At 47.6% G+C, this 22,204-nt stretch overlaps 1 protein-coding gene across 1 annotated transcript in view; it reads right to left on the reverse strand.

The window, feature by feature from the left end:
• Positions 1 to 11,211: 11,211 nt before the first annotated feature.
• Cdhr3 (cadherin related family member 3) overlaps positions 11,212 to 22,204 on the reverse strand; it is a 61,057-nt gene continuing 50,064 nt past the window's right edge. The window contains exons 15-20 of the mRNA XM_021179508.1: positions 19,695 to 19,876; positions 17,721 to 17,734; positions 16,221 to 16,252; positions 13,929 to 13,977; positions 12,320 to 12,471; positions 11,212 to 11,559 (exon numbers count right to left, since the gene is read on the reverse strand). Of these exons, the coding sequence (XP_021035167.1) occupies positions 12,323 to 12,471; positions 13,929 to 13,977; positions 16,221 to 16,252; positions 17,721 to 17,734; positions 19,695 to 19,876 (426 nt within the window). The 3' untranslated portion in view covers positions 11,212 to 11,559; positions 12,320 to 12,322. The remainder of the gene's footprint in view (positions 11,560 to 12,319; positions 12,472 to 13,928; positions 13,978 to 16,220; positions 16,253 to 17,720; positions 17,735 to 19,694; positions 19,877 to 22,204) is intronic.

Here is a 22,204-nt window from a genome sequence, read left to right on the forward strand (position 1 = left end):
CAACAGGCACTTTTAACCTCTGGACTATCTCTTTGGCCCCTGTAATCTCTTTGACTTCTTTAATGGGGGAAACAATCAACTTCAGATTCAGACACAGCTCAGCTGAGATGAGCCATGGGTTTGCCAGGTTATAGCTCTGGCTGTATAGGATCCTTTAGGCTCAGAAGGAGTTAGCTTCCATGATTAACATTCCCCCGGGAGATGAAGTTACTGGCAGCCTTAATACTCTGTCCCTCTAGGGACATGCCATGCAAAGGAGACATTTGGTACAGCCAACCATCCTGTCAGACTCCCTCCTACTGCCAACCCTGGTGGTTAAGGGTTTTATTTTATCACAAAAGGGGGATTAGCGTGTCTTCTGGTTCATTAAAAGCTCACACACTAAGTTAACAGAGGCACTTTCTACACCTCCATAGTGATGGGCCCAGGCAGGTTTTCCAAATGGAGCCTTCTGGGAACTTTAAAGGACTTTGGCTTGAAGCTGGAGGTCTTGACAGTACAATTTACTCAGGTCAAGACTGAGGGCAGCAGGTGGTTATCCACAACCCTGCCCCCAGCCACAGAGGATGATTACAGACCTTCCAAAAGAATGGAGACTGCTGAACCCTCACTGCCATGCCCCACCTAGAGACCACTAACTAGTCCCACAGTGAGGACCATAATGCATGCTCTGTGTTTCAAAGGAATGTTGGGGTCCACATATGTCTCACACTCCTTGCCTCTCAACATCACCCCAGAAACCCACAGCACCAAAGTCACCAGAAGATCACAAACGAACTTCTGAGATGATAAAACCTGACACCATTCAGGGAGTCAATAAGTGTGAGGCAGGAAGAAGAGATACACTGCGGAGGGAGCCAGCTCTTCACACCCATCTCCTCTACGGCATCAGCATTTCCATCTTCCATTATGAATACACCAGGGAGTGTTCCAGACCTATCGATCACGGAAGATGACACATCGACCCTCTCACCTCCCACCCGAGGAAAATTGTCATTGTCACCAAGGAGGGAACTGTCCCCAAACTTCCCTCATCCAATTTTCTGTGTTCTCACCAGGTGAGTCTGTGCAGAAACCACCTGGCATTGTTTGATGTGCCCCTACTCAATTCTGCCCAAATGAGAGACTTCACAGATAGATAATTCAGGAAACCGATTTTAAGAACAGAACGAAAATGAGTCAACTGGAAGCAGAGAAGCGTCATGAATACCGGCAGAAGAGCTACATGAAAAATACAGACACCCAGGCAGCAGTTTGGAACCCAAGTGCCTTCGTGCAGTGGCTGGCGGCCTGCCAATCACAGGTGGGTACCGCTCTGTGCTTAAGGGGAAACATGCACCTGTTGCTGCCACGGAGGTATATATTGTTACAATGTTACAACAGTGTTTGTCAGAGAAAGTGCTGAAAGGAGTCCCATCGTGGAGAATGGCAGACTTTTACATGGGCAAACGTTTACATTGCAGGAAGGAGGCAGCTTCACAGGGAGACGAGTATGCCAACACAACCATGTTTCCCAGGATGCTAATATAGACGAGAGAACGACCGGGGCCTGTCCCTGACTGTTTGCTGATGTTATAACAGGATAATGAGGCTAGGCCATTGCTGGTGGAAGAAATTTATGTAGTCCAGAGTTCTAGAGACAAGAAACTGTAAGATAAGGTGCAGGCTGGCATCTGCTTGGTTTCTGGCGAGGGCCTCAAGTTTCTTCACTTCAGAACAGAAAGCAGAGGGGCAAGTGGGTGCATGCAGATGACAGAAAGCATGGGCCAAACTCCCTCAGTAGTTAAAGCATCCATATAGTCACGAGGTTTCTGCTCTCTACAGACAAACCCCTCCCTGGAAACTCCACCCCCCAACATGCCCCAATAACTATCAAGTCCCAGCATAAGTTTCAAAGGGACAAACTCGCTTCAACCTGGAGCAGGTTCACATCAGTTATTTTCCAATGAAGGCACAGGCCTGAAGAGTGGCCAAGTGACTATTACAGTAAGTAGGGTAATTCAATCCCTTTAAAGAATTGCCAAGGAAAATCTAGTATTTGAACTTGGGCCATCATTTTCATCAGAACCCTATGGTTTAAAGTAACAGAATCCAACTCGATGGACTGACAAGGGCACTCGGTGATTTCCACAACGGGAGAGTGATCTGAAGCCAGGACCAACCTCAGTAACGCTGGGCACATGTGCTCAACACCACAGGGGAAACAGCTCTCATCACAGTGCCCTTCCCGTCGCAGTCATCCGCTGGCCGGCAGAGCCCTTTCCTCAGCCCATTAAGTAGCTAATACTGGCTTTCCAGATTGGCAGCCAGAAACTACAGCACTAGGCTCTTTGAGAGACTAGGCTCACCTTGAGAGATGTATCCGTGACTGAACAGTCATAGAGCTTGGGGGCAGCAGTCACCTGATTGGCCTGGTGTCGGTCACATGCTTAGCTGTCGATCCAGCAAATTTTGAGAGCCCCACCAGGACATCGAGCCTGAACATAGAAAATGGTTGCAGCCTGAGAAATATTGAGCAGGCAGCACCCATAACATCTTCTACCTCCAGCAGGCAGTCGAGCAAAGATCTCTGAACTGTCTTTAACTACCAAATGACCTCTAATTTTGTGCTGTGTACATTCGTGCATGCGTGTGTGCGCGTGTGTAGGCATGCATGTGTTTATGTGCACATGCGTGCACACAGTGCTGGGATTCAGAGCTTTCTGCATGACAAGCTTGGCTCCCTGATCTCAGTCATTATAATTTCCCCGGTGAATTTATCAGTTGAGGTTCTTACAGACGTGGAAGTTTCACTATGGTTCATTGAAATAGAAGCCGTTAACGGCTCACAGACTCTCCACATGGCTCAGGGTCAAAAAGCAACTTGTGCTTGGAGTCAATGAACAGCACTCAGCTTCCCACCTGTCTGGCCCCAGGCCTTTGTGTCATGCTGCTGTGAGCATCTCTGTCCCTCTGCCTACCCCTATCACCAAGACAATCCCATCTTGAAGTAGTTCCTGGCTTCCTGCTCGTCCACACTCATGATGCCTCACTGCTGGGCACAGCCTAGATCATATGCCTGAGGCCCAGCTCAGAAGACTATAACAGAGCCCTGGTACCTGCCTTAGTGAGGTACCATCTAGAACACGGCTGTTTGTCAGTTCCCTGTTACTATAAGAAAACACCTGAAGCAGTTACCTTATACAGATAAAATGCTTCCTTTGGCTTATAGTCCTAGGAGGTCCAGTCAAGACTGGGAAGATCTATTTCTTTGGGCTTCTGGTGGGGGTGCAAGATGGCAAAGGCAGAGAGCACATAGCAGAGAAAAGTATTTACCCCCAGTGGTGGGAGGAGTGCGGGGGATGGAAAGAAGCTGTCCAAAATTCCCCTCAAGGACAAATCCCCAACAACCTAAACACCTCCCACCAGATCCCACTTCCTAGTGGTTCCACTGCCCCCCCACAACTGTACCTCCTTGGAGCAGGGACATGCCCTTACCACGGATCTTTGGGTGAGCCATTTCCAAAGCAGTGTCATATTTCCCAGGTTTGGGAAAGCTATTAAAATGCTGAGCTGCCACCCATAAGACCATGCCCACTATACTATCCCTAAACGGTCAGGCTGCTTATCTCTTCCTGGCTCTGGAGAGACTGAGAGATTGAGCCAAGGCTCTTTGTTTCCATTTGGGCCCTCCCAATTAGCCATGGACCTATGTCTGTTGTAACAAAGGGAGGCTAGTTAACACTATTGGCCAATAAAACTTGAATTAAAACATGGCTTGAAGATATTTCTTCTCAGTGAGTCTGGGTGACTGGAAGCTCACGTTTTCCTTATAAAGAAGGTATCCAGTGGGTTTCCAGTGAGGGGTCATCAGAGCATGGCTGTGCTTCTAATCACCTTGGAACCCCTACAGATAGCTAATCAGCTTGTCTTGGCCATGTACACATGCAGCTCTGCGCTGATACCAACAAAACATCTCCCAGCCATGAGTGAGAACCTAGCAAGGGTCTCCTGGTTTGAAAAATTTTGCAGGAGTCTAGGATGCTTCAGCTGATCACGTTGACTTTCTGCTTATGTCTGTGAACTGCTTTATTAAGATGCCAAAGTCCCTCATTGACTTTTTTTTGTAGTAACGGCAATGTTCCAGACACTGAGCTAACACTGAACATGTTCTGCCCCTGTGAAACCCTCAGATTAGCCAGAGCATACATGAAGTGAGGGAGGAGAGGCAGGGGACACTCACGTATGCGCTATTACTTTGAAAAATGTTCAGCTTTCCCTTTTAAGCAGAGGCCTCCGACCTAAGACAGGAGCATGGTCATTCTAACTTCTGAACACATAACCCGACGATAAAGTATCTCCTGGTGGAAAACATGAGTGTCATCACCAACACGTAGTTAGTTATAGTTAATAAATGAGAAGAATCAGGTCAGAGGAAATGATGATCACTTCAGAACATCTCAGGTGTGCCAGGCACACACAGCTGCTGGGAAGCGCCGGAGAGGACGGTATTGAAGCCAATCCCCCACCTCCAGAGTGTGATATGTCTCACTACACTGTGAACGCGTGCAGAATCTCCGCCCTGGCAGGACCTCTTTCTCCCTCCCTCTAGCGTCACTATTTCTGAGGAGGTGGTAGCTGCCTAAGGAGACCACTAGGTGTCGCTGTGAACCTGTAAGATCCAGACCTTCTATTAAGAAGGGCATAGCTAGGTCTGTTTTCAATCAACACGTTGTCAGTTTTTCTCCCCGAGGCCCCAGGGGTGTGCTAGGAATTTTTATTTCTTGAGAAACCCTGTGATTCAGCTGCCCTTTGTCGGTCCTGCTTGAGAGAACAGAGGTTGTCCTTGCTCCTGGAAGCTCCACTCCAGGCAGGGGGCTTCCCAGCAGGAGAGCCACCAGCCAAAGCCCCTCCCTCTTCTCCTTTCCCACCTTTCTTCCCCTTTTATTTCTGTCTCCTATCAGTGGCCTATTCCCTATCAAGTCCCCATCCCAGAGGCCTTCTTTAACCCTTAGGACGGTCAGGATATCCAGAGCAGAGCGTACAGAAGCCTTCTTTTTCCTTCTGACTCAACCTCAAGCCTGCCCGTTGAGATCCTTTGCCACAGTACCAGCAGCTCTCTAGCTCAGTGGTTCTCAGCCTACCTAACGCTGTGATCCTGTAATGTGGTGACTCCCAGCCAGGCTAAGAACCATTGCTTGGTCCTTCTGAGCTTCAGTTCTCTGTAGGTAGTGCCTTCAGGTCCACACACTAAGCAGATCAACCCGAAAGCTCCCAGGTATATCAGCATACAGCAGACATAGGTGGAAAGGGCTTTAAATTACCATGGGGACACTCATATAAACACAGTGACCTGCACAGCCAGACAGAATTTTGGACCGTCATTCTCCTGAACCTGTGGAAAGATATTGTTAAAAGGATGGACTCTAGAAATGTCCTTAGAGATACCCACTCTGCGGCGTACTATAACTGTGACAGTACTGATTAATTTGTGAAAAGACAAACTGGGGGCTGCCTTGGTCAATAGCCATAGTTTGCTTGGCAAAGGGCCATGATAACTGTCCTGGAGCCTTCTTGGAAAAGGCCACTTGTGGGTAGCTGGCTGCTCGCTTCCCCTCCAGGTTTGGGCGGCATTTCCTGGTTTCCAATAACCACATTGCTGCTGCTGTTTGGGGGAGGTGGCAACGAGCCAGATCCCGACCTTGGATGCCTGAGGCTGCTCTCTGCAAGTGTTGAGACCACAGGCCCCTGAACCACCTGTGCAAAAGGAGAGAGTGGCCAGCCTGGAAGGACTTTCTCGAAAGCACATCTGGATCAGACAGGTGGAGCAAAGAGGCAAAAGAGGAGCAGCGCCTCTACTGGCAGACGCAAGTAGCTGCTTCCCTTCAGCCTAGGGAAGAAACTGTCTCCTGGTTCTCCGCCTTGGGAGGCACCTGAGGCAAGAAGAGCCTGCCCTTGCTGAGCTGCACGTATGCCGTGTGGTCCTCTCATCTTGGGCGCCACTATGATGTTTAAGTAAGTGTGTGGTGGAGCTAAAGAGAAACCGAATGACTTGTGCACTCTGAAGACAAGCGGAACTGGAAACACTCGAGGATGCGCAGAATGGGCTGATACGAGAGGCTGGCGCTCCCATTTGAAGCCATGGTGATGTGCAGACCGGTGCTGCCGCAGAGCGCCACCTCTGAGTCTGTGGACTTGCAGCAGCAGAGGTCTGAGTCAATGTTTGTGGCACATGTTACCACCCCAAACCATGCAGATGTCCCTGGTCTGGGCTGAGGCCTGGGGCCATCTGCTGTTGATGTCCAAGGACTGCCCAGAGAGGGCCCTGCCCTCACCTGCTCTGGCATTCTGGGAAAGCATGCTGCACCTCTCCTGGGCAGCACAGTAGAACTGGTAGAGTCAACTCGAAGGCAGGGAGAGCAGGAGAGCTGGCCACACCCCTTGCAGACACTTTTCCTTTTTTACAGCATCCAATGTAAAGTCCTGGGTTGGGCCGGGCTGTAGGAGACTCAAAAGGTCCATTTAGGATTTGGTCATCTTCAGAACACAAATCAAGGGCCTTCACAGTTGAGCCTTGCCCATACAGGCAGAGGACACATAGCTCAGCTGGTGTCCTGGCTCTGTGGCTCCTGAACGTAGTCTCCAATCTTCACTCATCTGTTCTAAGAAGATGAAACTCAGAACCCATTCAGGGAAACCTGTGAGGTCAGCGATGAGGTGTCGAGATGTGAGAGGCCTCACTTGTCCAGAGGCTTGTCCAGGCCCGCCCTCGGACTGTTATGGCTGGGGTTGCCTGCTGGTCTGAAAGGTACTCCAAACCAAGCCTGGCCCCTCACGCCAACAGGATTGGATCTTGGAAGGGTCAAATGCCACACTCTGCAGCTGGGCAGACCAACTCTCGCCTATCTGTTCAAGATCCTTGTGAGAGCCTCATGCAGCGACTGTGGGATGCAATCTGGCAGCATCTCATAAAAGCTGCTACTATGTGACCTGTTAATTCCTTTCTGAGACATGCCCCAAATAAATAAGAACTGTGTCCATGCAAAAGCCAGTAGGACGGTATTCATTGCAGTAATATTTACCGCATCAAAAAGAAAGAAACGACCAAAATAAATACCCGCTAATGAACGGATAAATATGTGGTGCATGCATACAACGAACTATGAATTATGTAGCTAGGAAACGAATGATGTACTGATACATCTAAAATATGCCTGGATCCCAGAAACGTTATGCTAAGTGAAGTATATAGGAAAGAAACGGATCAATTGCGAAGGGTCCCGTTGATATGAAATACCTTAATAGGCAAATTTATAAGACAGAAAGATGCTTAGTGGGAGACAGTGCCTGGGGGTGGGAGTGACTGTTCAGGAGCATAAGAAAATATTTGGGGATTAAATGGTGGTGCTAGCGGCATCACTTTGTGAATGCAGTCAACCCCACTGAATCCTATGGTATGTGAATTAAATCACAGTAAAACGGTGACTTTTAAAAAGCCCTTTGGTGTGCCAGCTGGAGTGTGTGCGCTCTGACTGGAAGAACAGATGAGACGGGCAGTGCAGGCGTGGCGCTCTTGTGAGCTTTGCCTATAAATCAGATTAACCGGCGGAACCTCTGTCAGCTGTGCCAGCTCCAAGGCAGCCACAGCCGCCACAGGCTGCTTCGTGGAAACTTAAACGTTTCTGAGCGTGCTGAGGAACTGGACTTGGACTGGCTCCGGGTTGGGGCCTGTTTCTCCTCTAGAGACTATGCGGGAAGATGACAAAGCTTCTACACATGCCTTGCCTCCTGTGGAATGGAGACTTCTAGAAGAGATGCGAGGCCTGGAGTGACCATTTTGATCTGTACCCATGGAAACAGAAGGATGCACCATTTCAAGGCCCGAGTGCTAGCTTCCAAAGAACTGATGTGGAGTTGTGTGCAAAAGTGAGCGAGTCTCCTCGCAGCTCAGGACCCAATGGGAAGCAGACAAGAGAACTGTACCTTTCTGCGCTGAGCTGATCCAACATATTGCTTATTCGAGTTGAGCAAGAGCCTTTAGCCTTTCTTGGAGTCAAAGGAATAATTCTGACTAAGAAACCCTGTCCAAGCTTGTCTCTCTGCTTCTTGGTAGCATTGCTTAGATCTTGGCAGGAAATTCGGTATTGCAGAAACACAGAGGGGTTCTCTACTCTGCCAATACATCTCTGAGAGCAATGGCTATAATGGGCTAGATACCAGGCATTGCCCTCAGGGGAAGTAGTTGTGTAATCTAAAGTAACTTGGGGAGATTCCACAAAGGACCTTTCACCTGATGTAGGAACAGGGCCTGAGAGAACCCAGCATTTACTTCCTACCCGAGACCCTACTTCAAAAACAGAGCTGCAAGATGTCCACCGTCTCCATCTCTGCTGCCTTACCCAAACCACTCTGTCTCCTGTCTGATTAATCCAGTCACTGCCTGTTGGTCTTCTCCTTCTCCAGGGGCCCGCGTTCTCCTTACATCTGGTCTCACATCAGCAATCGGTGGTGCTCCCAGCCCCTCCGAGGCTGCAATGGCTCCCCATTGCATTTGGAGAAAAAGGTAAAGCCATGATAACAATCCACAGCCTGCAGGATGTGCAGACTCCTCGTCGCATACCTATGACATCACGTCCCCAACACCCCACACAGACAGACATGCCCATCTCTGTGTGCACCCTGCACCTTGCCCGGGTCTGTAGCTCTCTGTCTGGAAGGTTCTTCTCAGATATCTGAGTGGTCCTCCCCATCTTCCACTGGCACATCATCCCTTCCCTGTGTGGACCTTCCCTGAGCTTCTCTTCAGAGTTGTCCTGATCCACTAGAACATCTGCTTTTTTTCTCAAGGGTATTTGCTACCATTAATATATCATCTATAGACTGTGTATTTTACCTCATATTTATATCAAATGCTTTCTTCTCTCAGTAGAATTAAAGATTAAGTCTCAAGGGAAAAGCAAAGACTGTTGTCCAAGGAGTCATCCAAGCTGTAATGGGGGTGGGGCAGGTTCTTCAGGTACGCTCTGGTTAGAGGCTGCTTCTGGAGAAGCTGTGGGTGGGATTGGTGTGTCTTTGCTTTTCTCTGATTGGTCCTAAGTTAGAACCAAGGCCCGCCCATTTGTGGCCCATTGTCACATTGCTTCAACAATGATCTTGTCCCCAGGAATACTCAGCAGGCAGCTTCCTGGGCTGAGAACTGTGGGTAAGCAAGGTACTTCACTGGGAAGGTTGTGGGCCAGATCTATTTTTATATATATAGCCCAGCCATCTTTTGCTTACATGGCTGTCCCCTATCACTAGAATATAAACACAAAGGACACAGTTTGGTTCACTGCTGTGTCTGAGCTATGTCCTCACAGCTCAGAATGGTGTCCTCGTATTTTGTAGACACTTGGTAGCAGTTAGCTGATTCTGGGTCTGTTTGTCGAGATCTAGATAGAAAAGCTGTGGCTACCACGGATGAGTAGAAGACACAACTCTACCTGGTTCAGCCCATCCTTCAAATGTTTGCCGAGTGCCTGCCACATACTGTGGTGACCGCTCCAGGTTGCGTAACACAGGTACAGCCTGGAAATGTATCGAATGGTCGCTCTGCTGCTTCGATATGTGCTCCAAACGAATCCTCAACTTTGATTTCTTCCAACCTTTTATGCCCTTCAGGTTCAAGGTCCCCCTTTCAGATACCGCTCTAGTCCATGTCTATTTTCCTCTAGCCCTCGTGCAGTTCTCAAGACCTACCCGTGTGGTAAGAAAGGGGAGCAGAGGCGGCTGTGTGAGGGGAGGGAGCACTGGCATCAGAGAGGAACAGGGAAGATTAGGACACAGGCGCTCACCACTGCACCAAGATGCCTGGTCTCCTCTGTGAGCTGGTTATCTTCCCAGCTGGGTTATTGCCATAGAGCAAGTGTCACAGCTTGTCCTGTTACAGGTGACACATAGGAAAGTCTGCGGGATCCGGGTCTCCCTTCCCTCCCCACTTGACTTTTTCATGGGCTCCAGATTTAAAAGCCCATTGGCCACAGGATTCCCCAGTGTTGTGCAGAAGAGCTACATGAGAGTGTGGTTACAGTACCTGAGGCTGGTCCTCCACTTCGGCATCTCCAGTACTTTTTGACAAAGGCTCCTCAGTAAGCACACACACACACACACACACACACACACACACACACACACACACGTACACTCATGCACAATTCTGAGTTACCTATTCCTCAACAGAGGAGATTCCATGCTGGGGTCAATTTACCTTTCAGATAGAGACTCAAGGAAATAATTAAAAAAAAATGAAATGGGACAGTTTATCCACAGCCTACAGTTTATCATGGCAGACCAAGGGCAAGCAGCTAGTCAGCCATGGACCTCAAACTCAAGGCCAAATATGCAGAAGGAAGTGGGGAGAGCTTTGCTCTCTCTCTCCCCTCTGAAGCCTCCTGCTAGCCTTGCCCCATTCCTTGGACTCCTCTAGTCTCAGCTGAGAACAATCAGCTTTCCTCTTCACACAAACCTGGGCTCTCTCAAAGCCTGGTCTCCTGCCATCACAGAGAACAGAGAGCTCTCTACATCCAATTTTTTCATCCTTAATGGTCTGGTAAGCTGCTATGAAGCCCCAGTGGCCTGCATGCTGTCATACAACTTCATTTTACTTGCATGGATGCTGAGAATTTCTGAAGAAGGTGTTTGAGTCAGGGCTCCATAGACTTTAAAAAAAAAACCCTCTGAAATGGGTAATCAGCCACTTCACCCACTTTAACCCCACAAGGGAATGGCTCAGCCTTCTTTTGCAAGATTTATACCCATTCAAGGGAGTTCCCTGGCAGCCCAGTGTTATTAATAAATCATGTCTCCGGCTGGGTCAGTTTTTACAAACGTCTGCTTTTCCTAAGAGGCTGCGCCGGCTCAAGCACACAGAGAAAACCTGCTACCATGCTCTTTGAGGTCTTCATCTTCTGTGGGGATTCTGCTGTGGGGCCTCCACAGCAGGGAAATGGATTGCTGCATGGATGGATGGATCCTCACTGACACTTGCTTGTAATTATTGCACTAAGGCCTCTGCAGCCGGGCAACAGGACACCGAGAGCAACTGAGACCTGTGCAGCTTCCCATTCTGACAACCTTTAGCTCCGTGCTCAGGCTAACATGGAGTTTGAGGTCTACCGCCGGGCAGAGCTTCCCTGCGTGTATACACTTAGACCTGATAGCAGGAAGTGGGAAGAAGCAGGCAGGGGTTGTATTATTTCAGACTGATATTATTTCAGCTTTGAAAACAAATATATTTCATTCCACGAGTCATCTTCATTTGAATAGCTAAAATGAAAAGGACCGACAATCCCAAGAGTCATCAAGGAAGCAGGGCAACGGGACCTCTCAGTCTTTGATGCTGGAGCCACCATCTTAGAGCTCTGCGACCGTGTCCAGCCATGGCTCTGCCTCCTCCCACTGGGGCAAAGACGTAGAAGGGCATCAGGTACAGAAGAACTGGATCACCGCTGGGCTCAAGACGGTCTCCCACTTTTATGAGTTTTTAAAAGGCAAAACTAATCTATAACGATGAAGAGAATAGTGGTTGTCTCTGGGAGATGCCTGCATACTAACAGGGTGAACAACTCAGAGCGGCATGCTTTGCCAAATGCAAGATACCGCCAAATAAAACAAAGTAAAATAAAACAAGAACATCATATTTCTTCTTCCCAAATAAATGGCTCACGTTGTACCATCTATGTCTTTTGCAAAGGCATACAATGTTGAGCTGTATTTATTTATTTATTTATTTATTTATTTAATGTATTGGAGTACACTGTTGCTCTCTTCAGACACACCAGAAGAGAGCATTGGAGCCACCATGTGGTTGCTGAGAATTGAACTCAAGACATCTGGAAGAGCAGTCAGTGCTCCTAACCACTGAGCCATCTCTCTCTAAACCTTGAGCTCTATTTATAAGTGAACACAGGACAGACGTGTTAGAGGAAATGAGGTGGGGTTGCTGAGCCGAAAGTACTTCCTGGCTGCCACTGTGGAGAATGAAGAAAGGGGGTAACTTGGCATTCAAATGTAGACACTCTGATGATGATGAACCCAGGGAGCTGTGAGCCTAGAGAGAAACAATCCCTGTGCCATTTCAGAAAAGGACCATTATGTTATCAAACCCCACTTCAGAACTATTTTTAAATGTTTTTGCAGATCCCTACTTGGGACTCTGGTTGCCTGCATCCCTTTAGCCCATGTCCGTGCGCCTGTACCAAACACTGATACTGTCCCTGTGGAATTTAAGGAGCTACTCCCCGCCTCCACCGCCCACACAGGCTTGCCCCGGCCCTTGGTGAGGGGGCTGGCAAACACACACCTGTTATCTCCCTGCGTGTTTAGGGACTGGTGCTTCTCCAGCTGTGCCTCTGTGCTGGCTACTGGGCTCCGGCCAATTCGGCAGCTGGGTTAATGGGCCTTTCCACCTCCTGGCACCAGTTTTTGAGTTGAATTCATATATTTCCCCGGTCACTAGAGGGCAGATAATAAAGCAATCATAGGAAACAAAAAAATTAAACAATTTTGTTTGCACCCACTTCTCCTCTGTTCTGTGCTGATGACTGGGGAGGGGTGAGGAAGGCTAGGAGATGTAATCCCTCCCTCCCGAGGTGAAAGGCAGTTTGTGAGGAGCCCAGACAGCCTTTCCATGCCCGCCTCTCCTCCAAGCTGTGCAGCCCAGGCACTCGGGCATCTCTAGATAGGAAGGTTTGCAGGCTCAGCAAGATGAGAGGGCCATGGAAATTTCCTCGTTCCTTGTGACCATCCAATAAATTAGGTTCAATTTCTAGTGGGGTTGCCCATTAGGATCTGATTTATTTTTGTTTTTAAAAGATTCTTGTATCCACCGTAAGGAGAGGAATTCATTAAATAAGTGCAGAGGTCATTGAATCCACCGGGCTGGCAGAGAGTGTAACACAGACAAACTGATCTGGGGATGAGGAGGGGCGGCCATTTTAATTGTGTGGGAGCCAGCAGACACTAATTGATGCGTTTGTTCACATTAGGCCAGTTGGCTCCTTTCTTCCCTCTTTCTTCTCTCGGGCACATAAGAACTGCAAAAGTCCTCTCCCTGGCTTCTCTTTGTAAGCCTGGGTTTGCGGCAAGCCGGGCTCCTGCCACTGCAAAGCAGCACAAGTGGCCTCTCTCGGCTCAGGATCCCACCAGCACTTATGCTAATGTGGGCACATTATGGTAACAAGTACCTAATAATAGAGGGAAATTTAATTCCAACAGCAGCAGCTTCTCACTGGAGAGGAGCCATCCTCCTTCCGAAGACTGGAGCCGCCGCCGCCGTTTGCATATGAGGGTGGCAGGGAGCCAACACACTTGCCTCCTGAATTTGGTTTCCTTCCCTTTATTCACGTCTATAATTGAGCCTTTGTAAGCCGAGGGATGTGTGTAAAGGAGCTAAATTTGGAGCTGATTTCAGGGGGGGCAATGAGAGCTCTGGAGGCCAGCTTTACCTTATGTTCATCATGTCAACCAAATTCTTGGCCCCGGTCTGGGGGTGGGGGAGCCAAACTTACCACTTCTGCTACTAATAAGACGGCACCAGACGCGTGCAGGAAGGATCGGGTAGGTGAGAGAGGATCGATCCGTGAGCAGGGAAAAGAATGTGACTTCTTGAATTTACTAGTTTCTTATACTAGTTTGTAAATAGGCAGTGGGGGAGGAAATGACACCCTAGAGAGCGAGCCTGCAGGTGGGAAGGAAGCGCTGAGGTACGCAGGCAAGCCACGCCCACAAGTCTGTCCCAGCTCCACTGGGCACCCAACTCAGCTGTGTTACAGCCCAAAACGGTCAGCCTCACCTTGGATGAGTGGCCAAGGTGCTGACCAGTACTTAAAAGGACCCTAGACACACTTCCGGACTCTTCTAGCCCAGAACACATGAAGCAATCCCCTTAGGTGGAATTGTCTTTTGGTTACCTGGATCTACGGCTTCTCCATCAAAGACAGAGTTCATCTGGATAGATTCCTAAGGCAAAGAGACTGCTTCAAACACAATTCCAAGGTTCTCCCCAGCCAAGGCTACCCATCCTCACAGGCTAAGCTCCTCAGGAAAGACTTGTTTTATTTATTCATTTATGGGGGGGGGGGGACAAGGCTAAGCCCAGACTAGTCTTGAACTTGAAATGTAGCCAAGTCTGCCTTTCCTGCTTTCACCACCATGCCTGGCTTTTCTTGCCCAAAGCAAGCTTTGATAATATTGATTTATTCGACATCCACTGGGCCATATGTTAGGGACACCACGGTGAACCAAGCAGGTACATCTGTCTACATAATTTGCCACTGACCAACAGGGGCTACAATGAAGACACATGGCTATGCTAGGAGGAGTGTTGGATGCCATGGAACACGGGTGGCGGGCAATTAATCCAGACTTATGGGTTAAAAAAGAATCCTGAGAAAAATACTACCTAAGCTATGTAAAAGCAAGAGTTGAAATGCAAAGTGACTTAGACTAAGATTCACATCTCTTGGGGCATCGCTGCCAGGCAGCGTCGGAAGTAGGCCCTCAGGAGCTCTTACCTGGAGCCTTGGCATCCCTGCCGCGTACTGCCCTGCAGCTACCTACCTTGCCCCCCACAAAACCAACAGAACCAAAGCCAGGTCTTCCCTAAGCCCCACCCTCCATGATCGGTATTGTGTGCCATCCCTCAGATAGATCTGAACTCTGTCTAAGGTGCCTGTCCCCAGTCCGTGGGCAGCTTTTCACTATAAGATACCCCCCCACACACACGCACACACACAAAGTGGCAAAAACAAGGTCTTCAGCATGCTAGCAAGAAGCTATTTAGGGAGCAGCGGTCTTTGCAATGTGGGTTTCCCTTATAGGTACCATCTATCCACTTCCCCATAGCTCTTGGATGCTGAAGAGAAGAAGTGAGAATCTCATGTGTTTCAACTACTAGACCATCTAAAAAGCTCCACATTTTATGTCACGAGGATTTATTTATTTATCAATGTGGCATAGTTTTAAGGCCATCTATGAGTGGCATTACCCAGGTACCCTAGGGTGCTTCTTTTAGATAGTGAGACCTTGGAGTCCCAGGGCTAATTCTTCTTCCCATTAGTAGACTAACCTGAAAGTAGAAGCACTAAGATATTGAGTGCAAATCAAAGATCTTCCTTTAGCTGCACTGATGGCCACCCCTCCCCATGATACATATTTACCAAAAGTATGTGTCTTAAATCATAACAAGGTTTGTCATGGGGGAATCAGAGAAGAGATAAGGGAAGTTATCAAGTTTTATTTCTTCCCAATGAGTCTATCAAGCTCAGTAAGAGAAAGCAGAAGAGAGTAAGATGTGAGTGCTGGTTTGAGTGAGAATGGCCTTCATAAGCTCTTATGTTTGATTACTTGGTCCTCCTTGGTAGAACTGTTTGGGAACGATTAGGAGGTGTGGCCTTGTTGAATAAGATGTGTCACTGGGGGTGGGCTTTCAGGTTTTAAAAGCCCATGCCATTCCCTTCCCCACTAAATCTCCCACCCCTCTCCCTCTCTCTCCAGTGGTTGCATCTCAAGATGTAACTAACCCTCAGCTACGACTGCCCCAGTGCCATGCCTGCCTGCCCGTTGCCATGCTTCCCACATGGACTCAAACCCTTTGGAACTGTGAGCCCCAAATAAATCACTTAAGTTGCTTTAATGATTTATCACAGCAGTAGAAAAGCAAGAGAGTGAAGGTGTGACTCTAGCCAGCCTGTGTGCTGCACATAGTGAGACAGCTGGCAGTTTTCATGGGATTTCCCCAGCTATTGTCTCAGAGTGGCTGTCCTTCCTCTCATTTCATGATGAGGAATCTAAAGTTTCCAGAGGCTTGGGGATCCACAGGATCGTGTGGCTAAGGGGTCAGTAGACCCAAGCTGTGGACTTTCTCTGTCACTTTCTTGCAAGGCAGTAGAAGAGTTGAGAAAAATTAAATCCTGTGGATTATTGCAGCACCTGTTCTGGTCCTTAAGCTCTGCTTCCCCAAGCACCTTGTTGGAGAGCACAACTCAATATTTATGAAACCTAGAGCAAATATATGAGCAGACATGTCCAGTGAGGGAAGGAATCCTATCAGGATCTTGCAATGCAGCAAGCTATGTCAGCAGCCAAATGCATGAACCTCCCAGAATGCATAAATACTCTTCCAGGGCCTGGTTTCTCTATGTGTGTAGACAGAGACAGAGTGACACTACCCAGGCAAGGTTCCTGTGGCTGACCACACTTACCACCATGGCCTCTCTATTCATTCTTTTTGTGTCTGCAGAGAAAAAGAACAGATCAGCATTGAAGCTTCTTAGATGCTAAATTGACCTTAACATTCCACCCACAATGGGATTTCCCTGAGCAGGGTTTGACTTCAGTCTTACAGACATTGAAAAGGTTTTGTTTTTGTTTTATTGTTGTTTTATTTGTTTGGTTTGTTTTTGTCTGCAGACCTGTTACTTGACAGCTTTCAGTTTTCTTAGAAAACATACACATTTATGGCTAACACATGATTAAAATTTCAAAACTTTCCCTAGATTATTAATAAGCTGTCAAACTATATGTTCATAACAAGGGCTGTTTGACATCCATTCCTTACATCTTGACTAAAAGTAACTGAGTTTGGCTGCAGAGATGGCTTAGTGGTAAAGAGCAGTTGTTGCTCTTGCAAAGGACCCAGGTTTGATTCCCGGCACCCACATGGTGGCTCACAACCATCCACCACTCCACTCCAAGGGCTCCAATGCCCTCTTCTGACCTCTGAGGGCATCCAGCATGCATATAAACACATACAGGTCAAACCTCACACAACATGAAATGAATAAATCTATTTTTAAAAAACTAGAAATCTAGGCAGTCTATGACATTTCTGGTATTATGATACGCTCCCTCTATGTAATAAAAAACCATTATAATCAAAACTTGAACCCTGCATTTATATACTTTGTGCATATCAACATACCCCCATGGATACAATGACTTAAGCAAACATTTATTTTTTAATTAGAGAATTGTAAATTCTATGTCCTGTCTCCCCACTTAACTTGGAGTAGCCTTGAGGTGACAACTCTTCGTCTGGGTTAGGATAGATAATCTCTTGGGCTTGGAGCTCTCAGTAGATCTTGCTCAATTTACCAATTAACTAGTTTGACCTAATGAACTATATGAACAATGATCAAATCCATTACAATCTGAAAAGAGCATGTCAGTGTTCTTTCAGAAGAGGCACTTGTTCAAGACAGAGCATCACTGTCCTTGGGAGCAGCCACCCGCTCCATTGCAGCAGTCAGGAAATGCTGGCTGTGTGTAACGCATGTCCCTACTACAGATAAACTAGGTTCCATGGGAGATAGACCTAGATGATTAAACTGAGCCGGCTAGAGATGAACATGGGTAGAAAGTAGACAAGGCCCAAGTGAGTGAACCAAGTAAGCCAAAAGCACCCTGCACCTTGCACCCTGCATCCTTCTCCCTGCACCCTGACCTTGAATCCTCCACCTTCCACCCTGCACCCTGCACCCTGCATCGTTCATCCTGCACACTGAATCCTGTATCCCTCATCCTTCACCCTGCATCCTCAACCCTTCACCATGCCCTTCCTTGCTCCAGCAATAGATGCTCTGTGCTTCCCTATGAAAGACATGGATATTCCCTGATTGTACCCACAGTAGAGCCTTTTAGCGTAGTATAACAGAGCAAGCAAAAGACAGCAAAGCAACGGTGAGAACATGCACTGTACATACCTCTTTTCTTTGTCCTATGGGGGAAAGGATAAGCATTAGTTGACTGGACAGTACTCCACATAGATATGCACACATGATAGTGTAGGGCCTCCAGGCATTCTTGGAATTTGGGGACTAGTTTAAAAATGGGCCAGGGATAGAGATCAAAAGGTTCTGGCTACTAGCTGTTCTAAACCAAGCAGTTGGTAGCCTGGAGCTACAGAGAGTCTAGAAGTTTGAAACTATTGCTTCTTACAACTCCAGGGAATAGAGTGACTTTGGTGAGGGCAAAACCAGTCCAGTGAGACCACCAGCCCGTTCTTCTTTGCCCATGTCGCAGCAGGGAGGCTAGAGGACTGACAGCTTCAGTTTCCTGTAACATGAAAGAGCTGGACTGGGTCTTAATGCCCTTCTCATAAAAACCTTAGGGGGAAAAAGACTCAACTGTTATTCCCCACTATTTGACAAGTGTTGACTGCTACATGGTACCACTAACTTTCTGAGACTACAAGTCTGAGTCTGAATATTTAGCTATTTTCTCTTTTGCATTGGGCTATGATGAAATCTGTATTTAGAATTCAAATAGAACAATCAGGTTCAAGGTTCATATTCACCACCTAGCCACATTGCATGTATGTTGCAATGTCTATTGCAACATCTTTTAAGAATGCTGACTCAAATCCCATATGTGAGATCATTATCCTTTGTGCTTAAAAAAAATGACCCTTTTAGAAACAAGGTAGGGTGTTTTTTTCTGTCTTTCTCAAAATCATTTGTAAACAGAGTACAAACAAAAATGTGTTTTTACATTTCAGTAGTTGTTCAAGGATTTCTTACTGAAAGTCAAGGCTGCCAGTAGTGCAAACTTCTCCCAATAAATACAGTGGAGTGCAATGCACAGCTTTAAGCTAATGTCTTTTAAACCATCTCACACCCAGACATGTAAAACTACTTGGTAGTGATAGTTAATCTTCAAATACTCTAAAGAGGCATTTGAGTCTTATTATTCTTTTCTTTTTTTGCCAACAAGAGGTCCCGAGTGTCAGGACATCCAGCTCCCAGGACATTTGGGCATTTGGGGTCTAAAATCATGAGCTCACTGGGTCTTGGCTATGAAGTTAAAACAGCAGCAACTTCAAAACTGTTGCTGTGCGATGGAAGCATTCGCTCGGCGTCAGAAACGCTGACCAGTGCTCTCTCTGACTTTGCTTGGTTAGTTCTGCTGAGGAGGAAGCTGATACTTAGAGTTTCATGTGCCCAAAGTCAGCTGCCCAGAAAATGAGGGAGCTTAGATTTGAACCTGGAACTTGACCAACTCCAAAAAAGCCTGGCTCACAGTCATTGTGCTCTGGCTGTAAGAATTACTAAGAATAAATCTGGCCCCAAGAGAAGTCTGTGACAGGCACAGGTTCTCTTAAGAATCACGTGTCTGAGCAAGTGAAGAGTTGGGGGGGGGGGGTTAGAGAAACCTGGCATGCAATTACTGTGTGTTTCCAAGATGGTGGGAAATGAGAGTCTTATGGAAGAGAGCAAACATGGTCTAATGACATAAAGGCCTGAGTGGGTCACTGATACTCAAAGTTTAATTTTCTAATCTGCTGTGTTGATAGTGATTGGTTTTGCTTCCTTTACTCCCATCCCTGCCTATAAATACCCTGCAGAGGAGACTGCATTGTGCTCTGCTGCACTCACGGGGGGTGGGGGAGGGGAGGTTCAGGAACGCTTGTCTAGGCTAAGGTCACTGGAAACCCACTCACTAAATCCTGTCAGGGCCAGGGTAAGCTGCCAGAGAAAGCCAAAGGCCAGGGTCCTGGCCCTACAGGTGACAAAGTGGGTACCCCAGGCCCAAGGGCAGCTAGAATTCTTTCTGTTCATCTCCTATTCTCCCCTTCAAGCTGGGTACCCTGCCCTGTACAAAACCAAAGCAAACCCAAGCAAGCAAACAAACAAAAACAAAAACAAAACCAAGGAAAGTCACAGTCCACTAGAACTTACAGAGGTTTTCTGTCTCTCCTGGTTGTAGAGGAGCAATGTCTGTAGACTGCTTTGGACAGCAGCACCATCAGGGACCCCAGAAGACCAAGAAGAAGTATGGATCCCAGAGTGACGATGAACGGCACATACCATGCAGATGGGGAGTACATGTTTTCCCTGCGGATCTGGTAGGTAATCCTGGGCTTGGAGGGCAGAGAAGGGGAGGTTGAGAGGAGAGGAAGTGTCTTTGACATTCAGCATTGCAGTGTGTAAAGTGTCTAGGCCACCTTTCCCTCCTATTCTGCAGACCCAACCTCTGTGAGACTGTAGTTCCTGCTTCTAGCCTTGGCCTCTTTATTTTCTGTCCATTAGATCAGAACCCAAAAAAAAACTGGGGAACTGCGTATCAGTTCCTGACTTAAGTGCACTGTCTGTCTCTCTTCCCCTCCCTCACGTCTACAAGGTCCACAAGCTATTTCTCTGTTGCAACGCAGCATAATCCAGGGACTAATTTAGCCATTGTCTCTCACTGGGAAGGCAGGAGCCATGAAAGCTGTTTTATTTTTTTATACCTTGTAAGCTTTTCGGTGTTCGCTCGATCCAGCTGCCACTGCCAGAGGAGTGGGCTGTGATCACAGTGAGACTTCAAGTTCCGAATCTGTTTCCCAGAGCGGGAGACAGATAACCAACGAGTCATGAAGATCTCGGAATTGGAAATGTCGAGGTTGGTTATGCTGTAAACCTAAGAGACTAGGCAGTTTCTTCCTAAGGAGCGCCTGCCAGCTCTCCCCACTGCAAAGGTCCTCAGTGTTTGCTGTGGTTTGAGAATGGAACCCCACAGGCTCCGTAGGACAAGGAGCTTGCTTGCTGCCAGCCCCAGTGGTTAGGTGCGATTCCTAGAGCCCACCTGGTATGCAGAGAATATGCAAGTTGTCCTCTTATGTCCACACATGTGGGGTGTATACATGCTTGCGTGTGCGCATGCACATGCACACACACACATATAAATACATATGCACACACACACATATATACACATATGTACACACACATGCACACACATATATACACACATATGCACACACATATGCACACACACATGCACACGCATACACACACATACAAATACACACATGCACACACAATAGATAAGTAAATAAATAAATGCCATAAAAATCTCAAAAGCAGAAGCTGGAGAGGTGGCTCAGCAGTTAAGAGCACCTATTGTCCACATCAGGTGACACAATGGCCTGTGACTCCAGTTCCATGAAACCCAGTGCCCTCTTCTGGCCTCCGTGGGCATCTACATTTATGTGACGCATATACACACATGCAAGCATATACACATGAGCATAAACAAAACATAAAGAAACCTGCAATTAAAAATGAAGCCCCTCCCCCAGTTTAGGGGGCGGGGCCTAGCCACAGGCACCCTTGATGAGAGTGCACCTGCACAGGCTAGACCTGCTTCCTGGCTCCTCCCAGCTTGCTGCTTCTTGTGACCATGAGGTGAGGGGGCTCCTCCACCACACACTCCTGCTGCTATGATGCTTTGTCCAAGTGTCCATGGCAAGCAACCATGGCTGTGAGCCTACTAAAATTATGAACCAAAGTCAATGCTTCCTTCTTTCCGGTTTCTCTGTCAGGCTGGTCCCTGCTATGCAAAAGAAAGCCAACGGGTCTACCCTGCTCTCTACTCACTGAGGTCTACTTTTTTTTCTTTTTCCTTTTGCTTTCTGTTTGTTTGGTTTCGTGTGTGTATGTGTGTGTGTGTGTGTGTGTGTGTGTGTGTGTGTGTGTGTGTATGTTCAGACAGGTTTTCTCTGTGTAGCCCTGGCTGTTCTGAAACTCACTCTGTAGACCAGGCTAGCCTCAGACTTGGAGATCTGCCTGCCTCTGCCTGCTGGGATTCAAGCTGCATGCCATCACCACCCTGTTATTGGGGTCGAATGACTGCAAAAAAGGAGAGGTGAATGTTGCCAGCCATTGGCAAGACTCTGAGAAGCAGAGTCATTCATAGGCCATTTTCTAACTGGAGGGGGATGTCAGGGAGGGGGGAGGGGAAGGTGAGGAGGAAAAGGATGGGGGAATACAGGAGGAGGAAAAAATGCACCCTCTCTGTCCTGATGCCCTCCCTCGATACAGGCCCATTCAAATTCTATGAGTGAAAGTAACATTTTCTAATTTAAGTTCCTCACCTCTCCTTACCTCCCTACACTGCGAGAGCTTTCCCACAGTGGTGCAGTCTACCACAGTGGACAACCTTTGCTCTAAAACATATCCTCACATAGAAACAGTCTTCTTCCTCTTTTTGCTTTTTCTTTCCCACCCCTCTCTTTATTTTCTTTTTAGGTATCTTTGGCTATCCTGAAACTTCCTCTGAAGCCCAGGCAGGCTGTGTTCAAATTCACAGAGATCCACTCACCTCTGCTTCCTGAGGGCTAAGGTTAAAGGCATGTGCCACCACCACAGCTCACATTTTTCTTTTCTGTGAGAAGTCAGTGGCTCTGAGTCTGAGCTCTTACACAGAT

Source organism: Mus caroli, chromosome 12 (assembly GCF_900094665.2).
Source record: "Mus caroli chromosome 12, CAROLI_EIJ_v1.1, whole genome shotgun sequence".
NCBI classification, from domain to species: domain Eukaryota; kingdom Metazoa; phylum Chordata; class Mammalia; order Rodentia; family Muridae; genus Mus; species Mus caroli.